Here is an 18,972-nt window from a genome sequence, read left to right as displayed (position 1 = left end):
CAGAATTTCAGGGGCCTTTAACCACCTTTCCCAACTCCCAAATTCATTATTCATACTGGTTTTGTAGAATTTCAGAAAGAAAGCTTAAAAGATGGCTGACATCTAAAGTAAGAATATGAAATGTTAGAATAGCTTATCAGTACTTTTTAAAAAACAAACTTACATGGAGCTAAAATACATAAAGACAATAAAAGTTAAGGTGCTCTGGTTGAAGGGAAGGTGTGAGCCTGGAGCCCCACCAGCTCAGCCTCCCTTGCCCCAAACCCAACCCCACTAGAAACACCTGCTCTTTCAAACTCCACTGATATCCACTGACCTAGAAAAAGAACATGCACAATGGCATCCAAAAATCTCCTCCTGGCCCTGAGGACTGCCAGGGAAGCCTCCAGAAATATCTCTCATGGTTTTTGTGAAAAGAACGCACCCCCTAACAATAACTCTGCTTTCAAGGTATAGCATGGAATTTAAAAAGCATTTCCACTTCTCAGTGTGTCGTCCCTTCTTATTCATTTACATGCCTTTACATAAATATGGTACAAAACAGTTCCACAGTACACTCTAAATATTAAGATGCTTAATTTTCCATAGTATCCCTAAGTTTTTTAGTTGGGACGCATTTAGTAACTGATATCCTCCTGGAAAACTTTTCCTCTATGAGACAGAAAAATGAAATCTGTTTCTCAACATCCAGATCTCTTTAAACAAACATCAAAAGCATTTATAAGCCATGAGAACTAACCTGCAGACACGGGCTGGAAAATACAGCTTCTGCCAAGAACGACACAGATATTGCGAATGATCAATCACTCTGATCCAATCAAGTTCATCCATTGAGACTTCAATGAAGTATGAATAAGACCTATGAATCAAAAGGAAAAGGCAGAAAAAAAGTATCATATTAAAATAACAATACAAAGCTATATTTTTTTAGCAGCTTTTTTTTTTTTTTTTTTTGGCTGCGTTGGGTCTTTATTGCTGTGCTTGGGCTTTCTCTAGTTGTGGCGAGCGGGGGCTACTCTTCTTTGCGGTGCGCGGGCTTCTCATTGTGGTGGATTCTCTTGTTGTGGAGCACGGGCTCTAGGCGTGCGGGCTTCAGTAGCTGTGGCTCGCGGGCTCTAGAGTGCAGGCTCAGTCGTTGTGACACAGGCTTAGTTGCGCCGCACCATGTAGGATCTTCCCAGACTAGGGCATGAACCCATGTCCCCTGCATTGGCGGGAGGATTCTTAACCAGTGCGTCACCAGGGAAGCCCCCCAAAGTTATATTTTAATAAAATGTTAAAAGGTACAAAAAATACACTATTCATGAATTACATTTTCTGCATAATGACCAAATTCTGATGATGACGAAATGTGTATAGATCCCCCTAACATAGCATTCGCCACAATGTATTGAAATTATCTCTTTGCATGTCTGCCTGCCTTATAAGGTCTCAAGCTGGTTAAGAACACAGACCATGCCATATTTATCTGCATATATCCGGGGTCTAGCACGGTGCTTGTCACATATCAGGCATATAAGATATAACAGGACCAGGATGCCTTGCATATACCGTATTAACAGGTTAATAAAGCCATGACAGAGAGAGGACAGAAAACAGAGAAGTGTGCCTTCTCCCTCTACCTTCACTGGCCTGAGCACCCAGCCCTCCTGTCTCAGGAGGGAAGCCAACTCAGAATGGTTCCTCACAGAGGCCAGCTTATCTCCTGCTTCCTCCCAGTCTCCTACCATCCCACACACAGATACAGCCTGCAGAAAAATAAATGACATGGGTGAAGAGATCGTATGTATTCCTCTTCGGTACAACTTAAAATTTGGCAGCTAATAATCTAGCAGTAATGAAAACAGCCTATCATCCTCCCCTGGTCAGCTACCCTGGACCATTACATGCTGGTTCCATACTGAACAAATCTATATTCCCCTGTCATAAGCCAAATTTAAATTTGAGATGCAGTTATTACTTGTACTGTAATATCAACAGGAACAATCTCAGAAGATTTAGGTGACCATAAATGTCAGCCTGCAACCAACAGTTGTGACCAGAAAAGGTCAGCTTATTTTGTGTCATCCCCTCATTTTCTGCTGTCCCCTCACTCCCATCCATTTTATGGCTCAGTCTCAAACTGGTTATAACCTTTTATTGAACCTCTCTGGGTTATCAGCAATGCAGGATATAATTTTACAACACATGTGAGAATCTTTTTGGCTTAAGATTCTGAATTTTTCACCTTTGCTTAGAATGATAACTTCTGTGAGAAAGGAACTAGTACATGGTAAAGTTAAGTCCCCTGTGAATGAAACGCACATACTAAAACAAACTGGGGCTTCCCTGGTGGCGCAGTGGTTAAGAATCCGCCTGCCAATGCAGGGGACACGGGTTCAAGCCCTGGTCCGGGAAGATCCCACATGCCGCAGAGCAACGAAGCCCGTGCGCCACAACTACTGAGCCTGCGCTCTAGAGCCCGCGAGCCACAACTACGGAAGCCCGCGTGCCTAGAGCCCACGCTCCACAACAAGACAAGCCACCACAATGAGAAGCCGGCGCACCACAACAAAGAGTAGCCACAACTAGAGAAAGCCCGTGCGCGGCAACGAAGACCCAACGCAGCCAAAAATAAATAAATAAAATAAATTAATTAATTAAAAATTAAAAAATAAAACAAAGTGGCCTATAAATATTTAACATCCTGGAAATGATGATAAGTACTTACAGTTTCAAATGTACTAACCTTTTCTTTATTATTTTTATACTAATTGCATTATTAACTAAATGAGTTAATATATGTAAACCTTTTAGAACAGTGCCTACTACTATTATTAATCAGAGACTCTTGTAAATAATACGTGAAATTTGCTCCACTTTGCCAACTAAACATCATATTATATCCAACGATACATATCAGGAAACATATTCTTAATTAAAAAGAATGAGATAACCTGGAGATAACCTCCAATACCCACGCACATGGGAAATGCTGACTCTCACTTCATAAAGCTTCCCTCACACTTGGCTCAAATGGCCTGAAAGGCCAGGGTGGCGGTCAGTGGTGCTAACAAGAGAAATGAACTAACCAGCAAGATCTGCAGGGTCTCATCACCCTTACTGTTAAGCCCTTCATGCCCAGACTCAAAGAGGCATGAGTAGGGCCTAGGAGACTGTACACCAGAGAGAGACTGGGTGTACAGGTTTAGGTTAATGACGAGCAGCAATGAGGGAGACTGTTCAGTTCTTGGTCATCCTACTGCTCTGGTACTTCTGCCATGGCTGAACTCAGTGGGTGAAAACATCAGAGTGGCTAGAAAGGAAGGCAGAATCTTGAAAGCACTGTGAAACTGGTGGGTTCCTAGGCTGGAGCCCATCAAGTTTTTTTCACATATTTCTTTTGTTTTGATAATGATATTTATTCACACCAAAAGACAATTTTTTTTCTTTGTCCACAGTATAAAGTATATTTTAAAAGTTATCATAATATCCAAAAGTAAGGAATCAAGTAAATAAACCATGGTAACTCATATAGTGGAATACCAAACAACTATTAAAAGTAACATTTTACATGGATAAATGACAAGGCCCTACTATATAACACAGGGAACTATATTCAATATCATGTAATAAACCATAATGGAAAATATGAAAAAGAATATATATGTAAAACATATTTGTATATATATATGTACAGAACTTAAACATATTATAAGTAAACTATATTTCAAAAAAATTTTTTAAAAGTAACATTTTACAGGAATATTTTTAAAAGAGTAGAATATTCACAGTGTATTAATTGAAAAGTGAAGTTACTTTTTGTACATCTAACCTTTATTTTGTAAAACTATGTGTGGTTTTACAGGTTTCTGGTGTGTGTGTGTGTGTGTGTGTGTGTGTGTGTGTGTGTGTGTGTGTGTGTGTGTGTGTGTGTGTGTGTGTGTGTGTGTGTATGTATGTGTGAGACTATGCATAACAAAAAAATACTGGTTAGGGCTTCCCTGGTGGTGCAGAGGGTAATAATACACCTGCCAATGCACAGGGCAGGGGTTCGAGTCCTGGTCTGGGAAGATCCCACATGCCGTGGAGCAACCAAGCCCGTGAGCCACAACTACTGAGCCTGCACTCTAGAGCCCACGAGCCACAACTACTGAGCCCACGTGCCACAACTACTGAAGCCCGCGCAGCTAGAGACCATGCTCCACAACAAGAGAAGCCACCACAATGAGAAGCCCACGCACTGCAACAAAGAGTAGCCCCCGCAAGCCACAATTAGAGAAAGCCCGCACTCAGCAACGAAGATCCAACACAGCCAAAAATAAAATCAATTAATTTTAAAAAAGTACTGGTTAGACAAATATAAAAATTAATAATAGGCAGTGAGATTACTAGCAATATTTATTTTCTTCTTTGTGCTTTTCTACATTTTCTGTTTTCCACAATAAACACATATTCATTACTTTTATAAGCAGAAAAAAGCAAAAAATGTTATTTTTTAAAGAAACGCACCCTTTAATTCTTCCCCCAAAACTAAACTTCAAGAGAAATAGCAAAGTGATGACAAAGATATAAACCAGCAAATCTCTTAAGCCAAAGCAGATGACCACAAAGTTAGGCCATCTCAATCAGACATGTCAGTTTCTCTCCAAGTCATGCTAATGACTCACCGGCTATCTCGGTCCCACAGGAGTATCCGTATATGATTGATAATGGACGGCTGACCTAGCTTAATCTCGATGCCAGAACGGCAGTCATCATCAATTGGGTGCCTAGAAAATCCATGATCCAAATCATAATTTTGAGTGTCACCATCTAATAAGGCAGACTTCAGCTCCCCTTTTACCACCTGGGCTCCATATTTCATAGTTGCAATGTTTTCTTCTGGTACTACAGTTAAAAATAGAAGAAGTAAGGTTAATGGTTACTTATGAAATTTTCCGTATTTTGGGAAAAAAGATAAAATTCTAGCATTTTAGTTGATGCTAGTATATGCATTTAATTTAACGAGAGAGACGAGATATGGAGTGTCTGTGAGGATTAAGATACCACCACAGTTGAAATTTAATGACATCATCACAGCCACAAAGTACCTGGGACTAAGACTACTAAGAAAAAGTTGTAAATACTAGAAAAAAACATGTTCTAGGACAAACAAACCAGCTCTACTGAGTTAATTCTATTAGTAGCTTTAATTTAATATCTACTGGACAAAACTAGCATGTAAAATGACCTGTACCTGCCATCTGGACTGAGCACGAAGTATAAAAGCAAAGCAAACAGGTCATACATCTTATAAAACAGAAAGAGAAAGATCCCAATACAGCGGAGTTGTTAGTCATACAAGGATGTGCTGAAACAATTAGTTAAAAACCAAGAATATGTTTAAAAGAAGATATATTTTTACTTCACTTGAATATTTTTAAAAATAAAAATTCAAAAAAAAAAATCAGTCTGTCATCAAAAGTAATACTATGGGGCTTCCCTGGTGGCGCAGTGGTTGAGAGTCCGCCTGCCGATGCAGGGGACACGGGTTCGTGCCCCGGTCCGGGAGGATCCCACATGCCGCGGAGCGGCTAGGCTCCTGAGCCATGGCTGCTGAGCCTGCGCGTCCGGAGCCTGTGCTCTGCAATGGGAGAGGCCACAACAGTGAGAGGCCCACGTACCGCAAAAAAAAAAAAAAAATTAATACTATGATTATAATTAACCCCCCTCCCCTCTCCAACACTAGATGTACTAAGAGTCAATTGTTCCTGGGACTCTGAAGTCCTCTGCAAATTTTGCTTCACAGATCTAGAACCTGTCTTCCAGGTACTAACATTCTAAAACTGACACTCTCCATGGAGAGACAACAGGCAGCATAAAGTAGATGTTAAGAGCCTGAGATTCAAAGTCAGAGTTTAAATAATGGTGCCACCTTTAACCAGATGGTATCAATTTGGGGAAGTCACTTTCTCTGAACGTCAATTTCTCAATAGGGCAACATCTCCCAGGTGTTTTTGTTTAAGGATTAAATGAGATGATCTTTGCAAAGCACAGAGTAAGCTCTAAAAAAAAGATTGCCAGTATTATTACAAAATATGTATAAAAGCACACATAAAACTAAGCAAGTTTACAGACTGTAAATAAATGCTGAATTCTCACAGAATATGTACATCTTGGCTGTGTGATTTGAATAGGGGAAAGTATGAGCTATAATTAGGCTCTTAGGGAAAAGGAGTAAGTAATTCATCATCGTAGATTTCTTGGCAAATGTGGGTTTAGAAACTTTTTTTCAAATGAAGACAGGGAAAGATGATTTAAAAATGAAGCTGAAAAGTGGGGGTTGGGGTAAGTTTAATTAACCTTCAAAAGACTACGGCAACTGAGATAACCAAACCAAATGAAAACAAAACCTAGTCATGATCAACTTCTTACCACCAGAGGCCTAAGTGCTCAGTTTATAACGTTCTACGTTCTATTAGCTCATGAAAATCACACATATTCTTCATATTTATTTTTCATTTATTTAACAAACTTTATTAATTCCTGTGACTTACTCCTCATAATAATCCTTTGAGTGTAGGACTGCTATTATATCCATTTCACAGATGGGAAAGTGGGGGCAGAGAAAGGTTAAATGGACTTTGTTGCCCAAGGCCATACAGCCAGCAAGGAGCTGAGGTGCTATCAGAACACATGCAATCTGTTTCCAGGGGCCCTGCCCTGCTACTACCTTCATAAAGGGTTTCTGATGGGAAGACCATACTTCTTCCCTCTTACTAGTCCCTTCCCTCTAAGGTTACTTAGGACCCAAAGGAAAGAAACAGTCTATTATAGCTTTTTTTTTAGAAAGTTGGACTTAAAATGAGAAAACCTAAGTTTGAGACTCAGGCTCTACCACTTATTATCCCTGATGAGGCCTCTTGGTCTCTATGAATCTGTTTTCTCATCTAAAAATAATAATATTTTACCCAACCCACCCACGGGGCTACTGTAAAAATTACACTATAAATAATATATGCTAAAGTACCATGGGACTTCCCTGGTGGTGCAGTATTTAAGACTCTGCGCTCCCAACGCAGGGGGCCCAGGTCTCTGAACCCTGGTCAGGTAACTAGATCCCACGTGCATGCCACAGCTAAGGGGCCCACCTACTGCAACTAGGGAGCTGGTGAGCCACAACTAATACCCAGCGCAACCAAATAAAAAAATTAAAAAATAAAGTCTACAAAGTACTCTATAAGAATTAAATTAGTCAAAAAACATTTACTGAAGACCCATTCTGTACCAGGTACCCTGTGAGAGAGATAGGCTGTGCCCTCCTGGTGCCTCCAATCTAGAGATGAAGCACTTTATAAGCAAGCAAAGAAAAGCTTCAAATTTGTGATTTGTGAATCCTCAGCAGAGATAACTTGTGAACCCCCTAGTTTACAGATGAAGATACTAAAAGATACTAAAAACTACAACTGGGAAGACAGAATACTAATAGAGTCAAAGAGTTTTCAAAGTATTAACGGTTCACTGCTATTACTGTCTTTATGTGATAGATGAGACAAATTTTATTTACTTATTTATTATTTATTTGTTTGTTTGTTTATGGCTGCATTGGGTCTTCACTGCTGCGCACAGGCTTTCTCTAGATGTGGCGAGCAGGGGCTACTCTTTGCTGTGGTATGCAGCCTTCTCATTGCGGTGGCTTCTCTTGTTGCGGAGCATGGGCTCTAGGCACATGGGTTTCAGTAGTTGTGGCACGTGGGCTCAGTAGTTGTGGCAGAGAGGCTGGGCCCGTAAGCCATGGCCACTGAGCCTGCGCGTCCGGAGCCTATGCTCCGCAACGGGAGAGGCCACAGCAGTGAGAGGCCCGCGTACCACAAAAAAAGAAAAAAAAAAAAAAAGATTTAGTATTTATGCCCCTAGATACTAATTCCCTAGTCCCAAGATAGAACCTCTCAATGTTTCATGAAAAGTCCCCAAAGACTCAGAACCTATACCCAGGGAAGAACAAAGAAACAGATAAATCTCATCAATAATTTCAAAATAAGCAGAACTATCCTTCCAGACCATCAGCTAAGGAACAGTTCTGAAATTTTAGACCCCTTTTTCCCTAACTGTGAAGAAATCTGATTTTTTAAAAATGGCATGAATGTCTGAATAAATATTTTTTAGGGTCTGAGAGGAAAGTGATATGCTTCCTTAGTTATTTCTATTATTAGTTTTACTATTCATATAATTAAAAAGGTAGAAAAACAGTCTGCTACTTAATAATTTCTCGAGTTTATAAGTTACATAAAAGATTCTCAAGCATTTGTATAATCTCCTCCTTGAGCTTCCACTAAATTATTCCAAAATGAAGAATTTAACATTTATGAGCAGCATATCATTCCAGAACTGAGGGGTCCTCAACTGGTTAATTACTCCCTTTCACGGTAATTTCATGGGTCTATAGTAACCCAGGTCTGACACCTATACTGACCAGCTGATCAATTTCAAGCTACCAGTAACTACATGAAATGTCCAAAGCTTCTCCTCAGTTCTGCTGCAATGTCCCAAGCTTATCCTTATAACTAAACCAGTTCTGAGGCCCTATCAACACCTCGAATCAAAACTAGGGCAAGAAGGGGAAAAAAGGAGCTTATATAAGAAAGGATCCAACAATTAAGATTTACAAAGGCTAAAACTATATTACTCATCTTGTTACTTCTCCCCTCTCTACCCTCCTACCTTTACCGAAGGCTGACCCTCAACCAGCATCACCCTCTAGCATCTCTAATCTCTTCTCCAACCTCTCCTGACCCATTCCCTCTAGCTACCATGCTATTTCTCTACCACCTTTATTCCAATTCACACATCAGATAGTCAACACATTGTATTTACTATAATTTTCAAACCCATGGCCTAATTCCCTGTTTAGTGAAGCTTCTGTCCAGACTACTAACCAACTCACCACAATTTATATCCAAAATTTTTCTCTCCATTCTCATTCTTCTTGCCCTCCCAGCATCACCAGATACCACTGACCACCCACTCCATAGCAATGCTCTCTCCTCTGTTGGCTTCCGTAACCCTATCCCAATTTTCTTCCTACCTCTAATTCTTCCTTCTCTACCTTCAGCCCCTGGTCATAAGTCTCCTCCAAGTCTCAGACTTTGATTTTCACTTCTTTCTCTATACTCTAGCCCAGGTTTCAGTTCTTTTACCACCAGCTTTGACTGCTTCCTGAACACCAGTAATATGCTTCCACTGCTTTCAGACAATTCTCATTGTATTCATTCATCAAGTATCATCTACAGACTACCCAGTGTGTTGAATGTTGAGGATACAAAGATCAGTGTGCCTTCAAGGATCTAAAACAAGTAAATGAAAAGGTTTAAAAAATGTGATCAATGTGATACCTCCTACACAGACATACAGAGATGAGGAAGAACACAAAATAATAATATAACAATGGTTTCCTACAGTATTGAGCTTACACACATTATTTGCACACATTACTTCGAGTAATTCTCATAACAATATGCAAAGGTATAAAACTAAAGGTAAAATTCCTTATGTGATTTAACACCAGGTCATGCAACTAGTAAGTGACTAATTCAGGACTTGAAGTCAAATTTGTCTCGCTCCAAAACCTATGCTTTTTCTTCTATGCCCAATGAAAAGAAATCTAAATCTGATGAGTCAGGAGAGAAGTCCAGGCTAAGGACACCTATTTAAGATCAATCAGTATTTCAAAAGAGTGTCTGAAGTCATGGACAAGGAAAAGATCACTCAGGGAAATGACTAACATGAGACAGAACTTAGAATTTAGATACCCCAGAAACTCTCAAACTCAGTAAGTCTAAAACAAGTTCAGACATTCGTTCAAGATGGCGGAGTAAAAGGACATGTCTCACTCCCTCTTGCGAGAGCACCGGAATCACAACTAACTGCTGAATAATCATCGACAGGAAGACACTGGAGCTCACCAAAAAAGATACCCCACATCCAAAGACAAAGGAGAAGCCACAATGAGACGGTAGGAGGGGCGCAATCACAATAAAATCAAATCCCATAACTGCTGGGTGGGTGTCTCACAAACTGGAGAACACTTACACCACAGAAGTCCACCCACTGCAGTGAAGGTTCTGAGCCCCACGGCAGGCGTCCCAACCTGTGGGTCTGGCAACAGAGGGAGGAATTCCTAGAGAATCAGACTTTGAAGGCTAGCGGGATTTGATTGCAGGACTTCGACAAGACTGGGGGAAACAGAGACTCCACTCTTGGAGGGCACACACCAAGTAGTGTGTGCATCGGGACCAAGGGAAAGGAGCAGTGACCCCATAGGAGACTGAACCAGACCTACCTGCTAGGGTTGGAGGGTCTCCTGCAGAGGCAGAGGGTGGCTGTGGCTCACCGTGGGGACAAGGACACTGGCAGAAGAAGTTGTGGGAAGCACTCCTTGGCATGAGCTCTCCGAGAGTCTGCCATTAGCCCCACCAAAGAGCCTGGGTAGGCTCTAGTATTGGGTTGCCTCAGGCCAAACAACCAACAGGGAGGGAACCCAGCCTCACCCATCAGCAGGCAAGCAGATTAAAGTTTACTGAGGTCTGACCACCAGAGTAATACCCAGCTCTACCCACCACCAGTCCCTCCCATCAGGAAACTTGCACAAGCCTCTTAGATACCCTCATCCACCAGAGGGCAGACAGCAGAAACAAGAACAACTACAATCCTGCAGCCTGTGGAACAAAAACCACATTCACAGAATGGAAGACAAGATGAAAAGGAAGAGGGCTATGTACCAGATGAAGAAACAAGATACAACCCCAGAAAAACAACTAAATGAAGTGGAGATAGGCAACCTTCCAGAAAAAGAATTCAGAATAATGATAGTGAAGATGATCCAGGACCTTGGAAAAAGAATGGAGGCAAAGATCGAGAAGTTGCAAGAAATCTTTAACAAAGACCTAGAAGAATTAGGGGAGGAGCTTCAAGATGGTGGAAGAGTAAGACGCGGAGATCACCTTCCTCTCCACAAATACATAAGAAATACATCTACATGTGGAACAGCTCCTATAGAACACCTACTGAATGCTGGCAGAAGACCTCAGACCTCCCAAAAGTCAAGAAACTCCCCCACGTACCTGGGTAGGGCAAAAGAAAAAAGAAAAAAACAGAGACAAAAGAATAGGGACGGGACCTGCACCAGTGGGAGGGAGCTGTGAAGGAGCAAAGGTTTCCACACACTAGGAAGCCCCTTCGTGGCCGGAGACTGTGGGTGGCGGAAGGGGGGAGCTTCGGAGCCACGGAGGAGAGCGCAGCAACAGGGGTGCGGAGGGCAAAGCGGAGAGATTCCCGCACAGAGGATCGGTGCCGACACGCATTCACCAGCCCGAGAGGCCTGTCTGCTCACCCGCCGGGGCGGGCAGGGGCTGGAAGCTGAGGCTCAGGCTTCGGTCAGATACCAGGGAGAGGACTGGGGCTGGCTGCGTGAACACAGCCTGAAGGGACTAGTGCACCACAGCTAGCCGGGAGGGAGTCCAGGAAAAAGTCTGGAGCTGCCAAAGAGGCAAGAGACTTTTTCTTCCCTCTTTGTTTCCTGGTGCACGAGAAGGGATTAAGAGCACCGCTTAAACGAGCTCCAGAGAAGAGCACGAGCCGTGGCTATCAGCGCGGACCCCAGAGACGGGCATGGGACGCTAAGGCTGCTGCTGCCACCACCAAGAAGCCTGTGTGCACGCACAGGTCACTCTCCACACCTCCCCTGTGCAGCCCGCCACTGCCAGGGTCCCGTGATCCAAGGACAACTTCCCCGGGAGAACACACGGTGCGCCTCAGGCTGTTGCAACGTCACACTGGCCTCTGCCGCCGCAGGCTCTCCCGCATCTGTATCCCCCACTCCCCGCAGCCTGAGTGAGCCAGAGGCCCCGAATCAGCTGCTCCCTTAACCTCGTCCTGTCTGAGTGAAGAACAGACGCCCTCAGGAGACCTACACACAGAGGTGGGTCCAAATCCAAAGCTGAACCTCGGGAGCTGTGCGAACAAAGAAGAGAAAGGGAAATTTCTCCCAGCAGCCTCAGAAGCAGCGGATTAAATCTCCACAGTCAACTTGATGAACCCTGCATCTGTGCAATACCTGAATAAACAACGAATCATCCCAAATTGAGGAGGTGGACTTTGGGAGCAAAGATATATATATATTTTCCCTTTTTCTCTTTTTGTGAGTGTGTATATGTATGCTTCTGTGTGTGATTTTGTCTGTATACGCTTTGCTTTTACCATTTGTCCTAGGGTTCTGTACGTCCGGTTTTTCTTAGTTTTTTTTTTTACTTTTTAAAATTTTTTCCTTAATAAATAGTTTTTATTTTAATAACTTTATTTTATTTTATTTTACCTTCCTTCTTTTTTTCTATTATTTCTCCCTTTTCTTCTGAGCCATGTGGATGAAAGGTTCTTGGTGCTCCAGCCAGGCGTGAGGGCTGTGCCTCTGAGGTGGGAGAGCCAATTTCAGGACACTGGTCCACAAGAGACCTCCCAGCTCCATGTAAAATTAAACAGCGAAAATCTCCCAGAGATCTCCATCTCAACGCCAAGACCCACCTTCACTCAACTACCATCAAGCTACAGTGCTGGACACCCTATGCCAGACAACTAGCAAAACAGGAACACAACCTATTCCATTAGCAGAGTGGCTACTTAAAATCATAATAAGGCCACAGACACCCCAAAAAACACCACCAGACGTGGACCTGCCCACCAGAAAGACAAGATCCAGCCTCATCCACCAGAACACAGGCACAAGTCCCCTCCACCAGGAAGCCTACACAACCCACTGAACCAACCTAAGCCAGTGGGGACAGACACCAAAAACAACAAGAACTATGAACCTGCAGCCTGAGAAAAGAAGACCCCAAACACAGTAAGTTAAGCAAAATGAGAAGACAGAAAAACACACAGCAGATGAAGGAGCAAGGTAAAAACCCACCAGACCAAACAAATGAAGAGGAAATAGGCAGTCTACCTAAAAAAAGAATTCAGAATAGTGATAGTAAAGATGATACAAAATCTTGGAAATAGAATAGAGGAAATACAAGGAACGTTTAACAAGGACCTAGAAGAACTAAAGAGCAAAGAAACAATGATGAACAACACAATAAATGAAATTAAAAATTCTCTAGAAGGAATCAATAGCAGAATAACTGAGGCAGAAGAACGGATAAGGGACCTGGAAGATAAAATAGTGGAAATAACTACTGCAGAGCAGAATAAAGAAAACAGAATGAAAAGAACTGAGGACAGTCTCAGAGACTTCTGGGACAACATTAAACGCACCAACATGCGAATTGTAGGGGTCTCAGGAGAAGAAGAGAAAAAGAAAGGGACTGAGAAAATATTTGAAGAGATTATAATTGAAAACTTCCCTAATATGGGAAAGGAAATAATTAATCAAGTCCAGGAAGCACAGAGAGTGCCATACAGGATAAATCCAAGGAGAAACATGCCAAGACACATAATAAGCAAACTATCAAAAATTAAATACAAAGAAAAAATATTAAAAGCAGCAATGGAAAAACAACAAATAACACACAAGGGAACCCCCATAAGGTTAACAGCTGATCTTTCAGCAGAAACTCTGCAAGCCAGAAGGAGTGGCAGGACATAATTTAAAGTGATGACGGAGAAAAACCTACAACCAAGATTACTCTACCCAGCAGAGATGTCATTCAGATTTGACGGAGAAATTAAAAACCTTACAGACAAGCAAAAGCTGAAAGAATTCACCACCACCAAACCAGCTTTACAACAAATGCTGAAGGAACTTCTCTAGGCAGGAAACACAAGAGAAGGAAAAGACCTACAATAACAACCCAAAACAATTAAGAAAATGGGAATAGGAACATACATATCGATAATTACCTTAAATGTAAATGGATTAAAAGCTCTAATCAAAAGACACAGACTGGCTGAATGGATACAAAAACAAGACCCATATATATGCTGTCTACAAGAGACCCACTTCAGACCTAGGGACACACACTGACTGAAAGTGAGGAGATGGAAAAAGATATTCCATGCAAATGGAAATCAAAAGAAAGATGGAGTAGCAATTCTCATAACAGACAAAATAGACTTTAAAGACTGTTACAAGAGACAAAGAAGGACACTACGTAATGATCAAGGGATCAATCCAAGAAGAAGATATAACAAATGTAAATATTTATGCACCCAACATAGGAGCACCTCAATACATACGGCAAATACTAACAGCCATAAAAGGGGAAATCGACAGTAACACAATCATAGTAGGGGACTTTAACACCCCACTTTCACCAATGGACAGATCATCCAAAATGAAAATAAACAAGGAAACACAAGCTTTAAATCATACATTAAACAAGATGGACTTGATATTTATAGGACATTCCATCCAAAAACAACAGAATACACATTTTTCTCAAGTGCTCTTGGAACATTCTCCAGGATAGATCATATCTTGGGTCACAAATCAAGCCCTGGTAAATTTAAGAAAATTGAAATCATATCAAGTATCTTTTCCGACCACAATGCTATGAGACTAGATATCAATTACAGGAAAAAATCTGTAAAAAATACAAGCACATGGAGGCTAAACAATACACTACTTAATAACCAAGAGATCACTGAAGAAATTAAAGAGGAAATCAAAAAATACCTAGAAACAAATGACAATGAAAACACGATGACCAAAGCCTATGGGATGCAGCAAAAGCAGTTCTAAGAGGGAAGTTTATAATAAGCAATACAATCTTACCTTAAGAAACAAGAAATATCTCAAATAAACAACCTAACCTTACACCTAAAGCAATTAGAGAAAAAAGAACAAAAACAACCCCAAAGTTAGCAGAAGGAAAGAAATCATAAAGATCAGAGCAGAAATAAATGAAACAGAAACAAAGAAAACAAGAGCGAAGATCAATAAAACTAAAAGCTGGGTCTTTGAGAAGATAAACAAAATTGAAAAACCATTAGCCAGACTCATCAAGAAAAACAGGGAGACGACTCAAATCAATAGAATTAGAAATGAAAAAGGAGAAGTAACAACTGACACTGCAGAAATACAAAGGATCATGAGAGATTACTACAAGCAACTCTATGCCAATAAAATGGACAACCTGGAAGAAATGGACAAATTCTTAGAAAGGTATAACCTTCCAAGACTGAACCAGGAAGAAATAGAGTATATGAACAGACCAATCACAAGCACTGAAATTGAAACTGTGATTTAAAATCTTCCAACAAACGAAAGTCCAGGACTAGATGGCTTCACAGGTGAATTATATCAAACATTTAGAGAAGAGCTAACACCTATCCTTCTCAAACTCTTCCAAAAATTGCAGAGGAAGGAAAACTCCCAAACTCATTCTACAAGGCCACCATCACCCTGATACCAAAACCAGACAAAGATACTACAAAAAAAGAAAATCACAGACCATTATTACTGGTGAATATAGATGCAAAAATCCTCAACAAAATATCAGCAAACAGAATCCAACAACACATTAGAAGGATCATACACCATGACAATGTGGGATTTATCCCAGGGATGCAAGGATTCTTCAATATACACAAATCCATCAATGTGATACACCATATTAACAAACTGAAGGAGAAAAACCATAGGACAATAGATGAATACAAAGCTTTTGACAAAATTCAACACCCACTTATGATAAAAACTCTCCAGAAAGTGGGAATAGAGGGAAACCTACCTCAACATAATAAAGGCCATATACAACAAACCCACAGCAAACATCATTCTCAATGGTGAAAACCTGAAAGCAATTCCACTAAGATCAGGAACAAGACAAGGATGTCCACTCTCGCCACTATTATTCAACACAGTTTTGGAAGGCCTAGCCATGGCAATCAGAGAAGAAAAGGAAATAAAAGGAATACAAATTAGAAAAGAAGAAGTAAATCTGTCAGTGTTTGCAGCTGACATGATACTATACATAGAGAATCCTAAAGATGCCACCAGAAAACTACTAGAGCTAATCAATGAATTTGGTAAAGTTGCAGGATACAAAATTAATGCACCAGAAATCTCTTGCATTCCTATACATTAATGATGAAAAATCTGAAAGAGAAATTAAGGAAACAGTCATATTTACCACTGCAACAAAAAGAATAAAATACCTAGGAATAAACCTACCTAAGGAGACAAAAGACCTGTATGCAGAAAGCTATAAGACGCTGATGAAAGAAATTAAAGATGATACCAACAGATGGAGAGATATACCATGTTCTTGGATTAGACGAATCAATATTGTGAAAATGACTATACTACCCAAAGCAATCTACAGATTCAATGCAATCCCTATCAAATTACCAATGGCATTTTTTTCCAGAACTAGAACAAAAAATCTTAAAATTTGTATGGAGACACAAAAGACCCCGAATAGCCAAAGCAGTCTTGAGGGGAAAAAATGGAGCTGGAGGAATCAGACTTCCTCACTTCAGACTATACTACAAAGCTACAGTAATCAAGACAATATGGTACTGGCACAAAAACAGAAACATAGATCAATGGAACAGGATAGAAAGCCCAGAGATAAACCCACGCACCTATGGTCAACTAATCTATGACAAAGGAGGCAAGGATATACAATGGAGAAAGGACAATCTCTTCAAAAACTGGTGCTGGGAAAACTGGACAGCTACATGTAAAAGAATGAAATTAGAGTGCTCCCTAACACCATACACAAAAATAAACTCAAAATGGATTAGAGACCTAAATGTAAGACTGGACACTGTAAAACTCTTAGAGGAAAACATAGAACACTCTGACATAAATCACAGCAAGATCTTTTTTGATCCACCTTCTAGAGTAACAGAAATAAAAAGAAAAACAAATGGGACCTAATGAAACTTGAAAGCTTTTGCAAAGCAAAGGGAACTACAAGATGAAAAGACAACCCTCAGAATGGGAGAAAATATTTGCAAACGAATCAATGGACAAAGGATTAATCTCAAAAATATATAAACAGCTCATGCAGCTCAATATTAAAAAAACAAACAACCCAATCCAAAAATGGGCAGAAGATGTAAATAGACATTTCTCCAAAGAAGACATACAGATGGCCAAGAAGCACATGAAAAGCTGCTCAACATCACTAATTATTATAGAAATGCAAATCAAAACTACAATGAGGTATCACCTCACACCAGTTAGAATGGGCATCATCAGAAAATCTACAAACAACAAATCCTGGAGAGGGTGTGGAGAAAAGGGAACCCTCTTGCACTGTTGGTGGGAATGTAAATTGATACAGCCACTGTGGAGAACAGTATGGAGGTTCCTTAAAAAAACTACAAATAGAACTACCATATGACCCAGCAATCCCACTACTGGGCATACACCCAGAGAAAACCATAATTCAAAAAGACACATCCACCCCAATGTTCATTGCAGCACTATTTACAATAGCCAGGTCATGGAAGCAACCTAAAAGACCATCGACAGACTAACAGATAAAGAAGATGTGGTAAATGTATACAATGGAGTATTACTCACCCATAAATCGGAACGAAATTGGGTCATTTGTAGAGACGTGTATGGATCTAGAGACTCTCATACAGAGTGAAGTAAGTCAGAAAGAGAAAAACAAAAATTGTATATTAACGCATGTATGTGGAACCTAGAAAACTGGTACAGATGAACCGGTTTGCAGGGTAGAAATAGAGACACAGATGTAGAGAACAAACGTATGGACACCAAGTGGGGAAAGTGGCAGGGTGTGTGTGTGTGTGTGATGAATTGGGAGATTAGGATTGACATATATACATTAATATGTATAAAATGGATAACTAATAAGAACCTGCTGTATAAAAAAATAAAAATTAAATTAAAAAATTAAATAAAAAGAATTGTATTATCTTCACTTAAAATAAATAAATAAATAGGAAAAAAAATAGGTTTTTATCTCAAAGGGTTATTGTGAGAATTAAATCATCATGTAGGACTGTTACTGATATATATAAGCACTTCATAAGTGTTCATTGCTATTAGTTTTATTAATAAGAAAAATACCATATAAGTATTGGAAATGCTATGCAAGTGTTACCCATTATTATTTTTATTTAGAATCTCCGTGTTCATGGCACCTAAAATAATAATAAGCATATAGCATGTACTCAGTACTGATTTGATGGAGGAAAGGAGGAAAGGTCTTAACATGAGAAAGTATCTAACTTTTGACATTCTAGGGAGTGGCTGGAGAAATTTGTCCAGAAATGGCAAGAAATACCTATTTTGTGGTCTACAGAGGCTAAGCAATCTCAGGAGGAATTAGCAGGAGAAGGAGTCGGAAAGGCATTCCACAGGAAGCAGAGCTCTATGTTCTCAGATTGACACATACCATGTTTACCTGAACTACAGTTTTGTAGCTAGAGTTTTGTAGCTGGGCCTGTCACAGGATGCAAACAAAACTTCTTGGTGAGATTAGCATAAATAGGTACTTACTAAGCATGCCTCTGTAATTGAGGTCCATGTCCCGGCTCTCTGATCGAACTTTAATAGCATCCAGAATGGCATCAGGAGACAATAGTCCCGAAGGCCTCACGACATTCAGAAGTTCAGTGAGGCTCATCAGAGGCAAACGGACAGCCTGCATGATTTCAGCATGATTCTCCTTTGAATTATGCTTACACCAGTTTAACAAGGCTAGGAAGATATCTTTTTCGGGAGCTGCAAATGAATCTCTTAATACGATGTTTAAAAGTGCTGCCTGAAAAGGATAAAAAGGAAAAATTCCAGTTATTATGGAGCTCAACCATGTGCATGATCAATCAGTAAAACTTTACTGAACTGCAAGTATCACTTATATTTAAGCAGTTAACTCTTCTTGACCATCTTCTTTCCTTATTCTTTCTGCCATGTACTCTCTTGCCTATTATGGCTGTGTGAATAGCCGTAGGCATCTTGTACCTAGTCTTTCCAGCACATTTGCACCCATCTTTAGTAAAATAACAAGAAAAACAGCAATGTGAGACGCT

General features: G+C 40.4%; 1 protein-coding gene across 2 annotated transcripts in view; it reads right to left on the bottom strand.

Annotated features, from left to right (window-relative positions):
• BTBD9 (BTB domain containing 9) overlaps nucleotides 1-18,972 on the bottom strand; it is a 418,266-nt gene that overhangs the window by 358,074 nt on the left and 41,220 nt on the right. For both annotated transcript variants that reach the window (XR_014297289.1, XM_082663104.1), the window contains exons 4-6: nucleotides 18,440-18,704; nucleotides 4,650-4,869; nucleotides 740-859 (exon numbers count right to left, since the gene is read on the bottom strand). Coding sequence is in view for 1 of the 2 variants with exons in the window: in XM_082663104.1 (XP_082519230.1) it covers nucleotides 740-859; nucleotides 4,650-4,869; nucleotides 18,440-18,704 (605 nt within the window). In the remaining variant the exon portion in view is untranslated. The remainder of the gene's footprint in view (nucleotides 1-739; nucleotides 860-4,649; nucleotides 4,870-18,439; nucleotides 18,705-18,972) is intronic.

The sequence above is a fragment of the Grampus griseus genome (genome assembly GCF_964374135.1).
Source record: "Grampus griseus genome assembly, chromosome: 10".
NCBI lineage: Eukaryota > Metazoa > Chordata > Mammalia > Artiodactyla > Delphinidae > Grampus > Grampus griseus.
The sequence above is the reverse complement of the archived record's forward strand: the minus strand, read 5'-3'. Positions and strand labels throughout refer to the sequence as shown.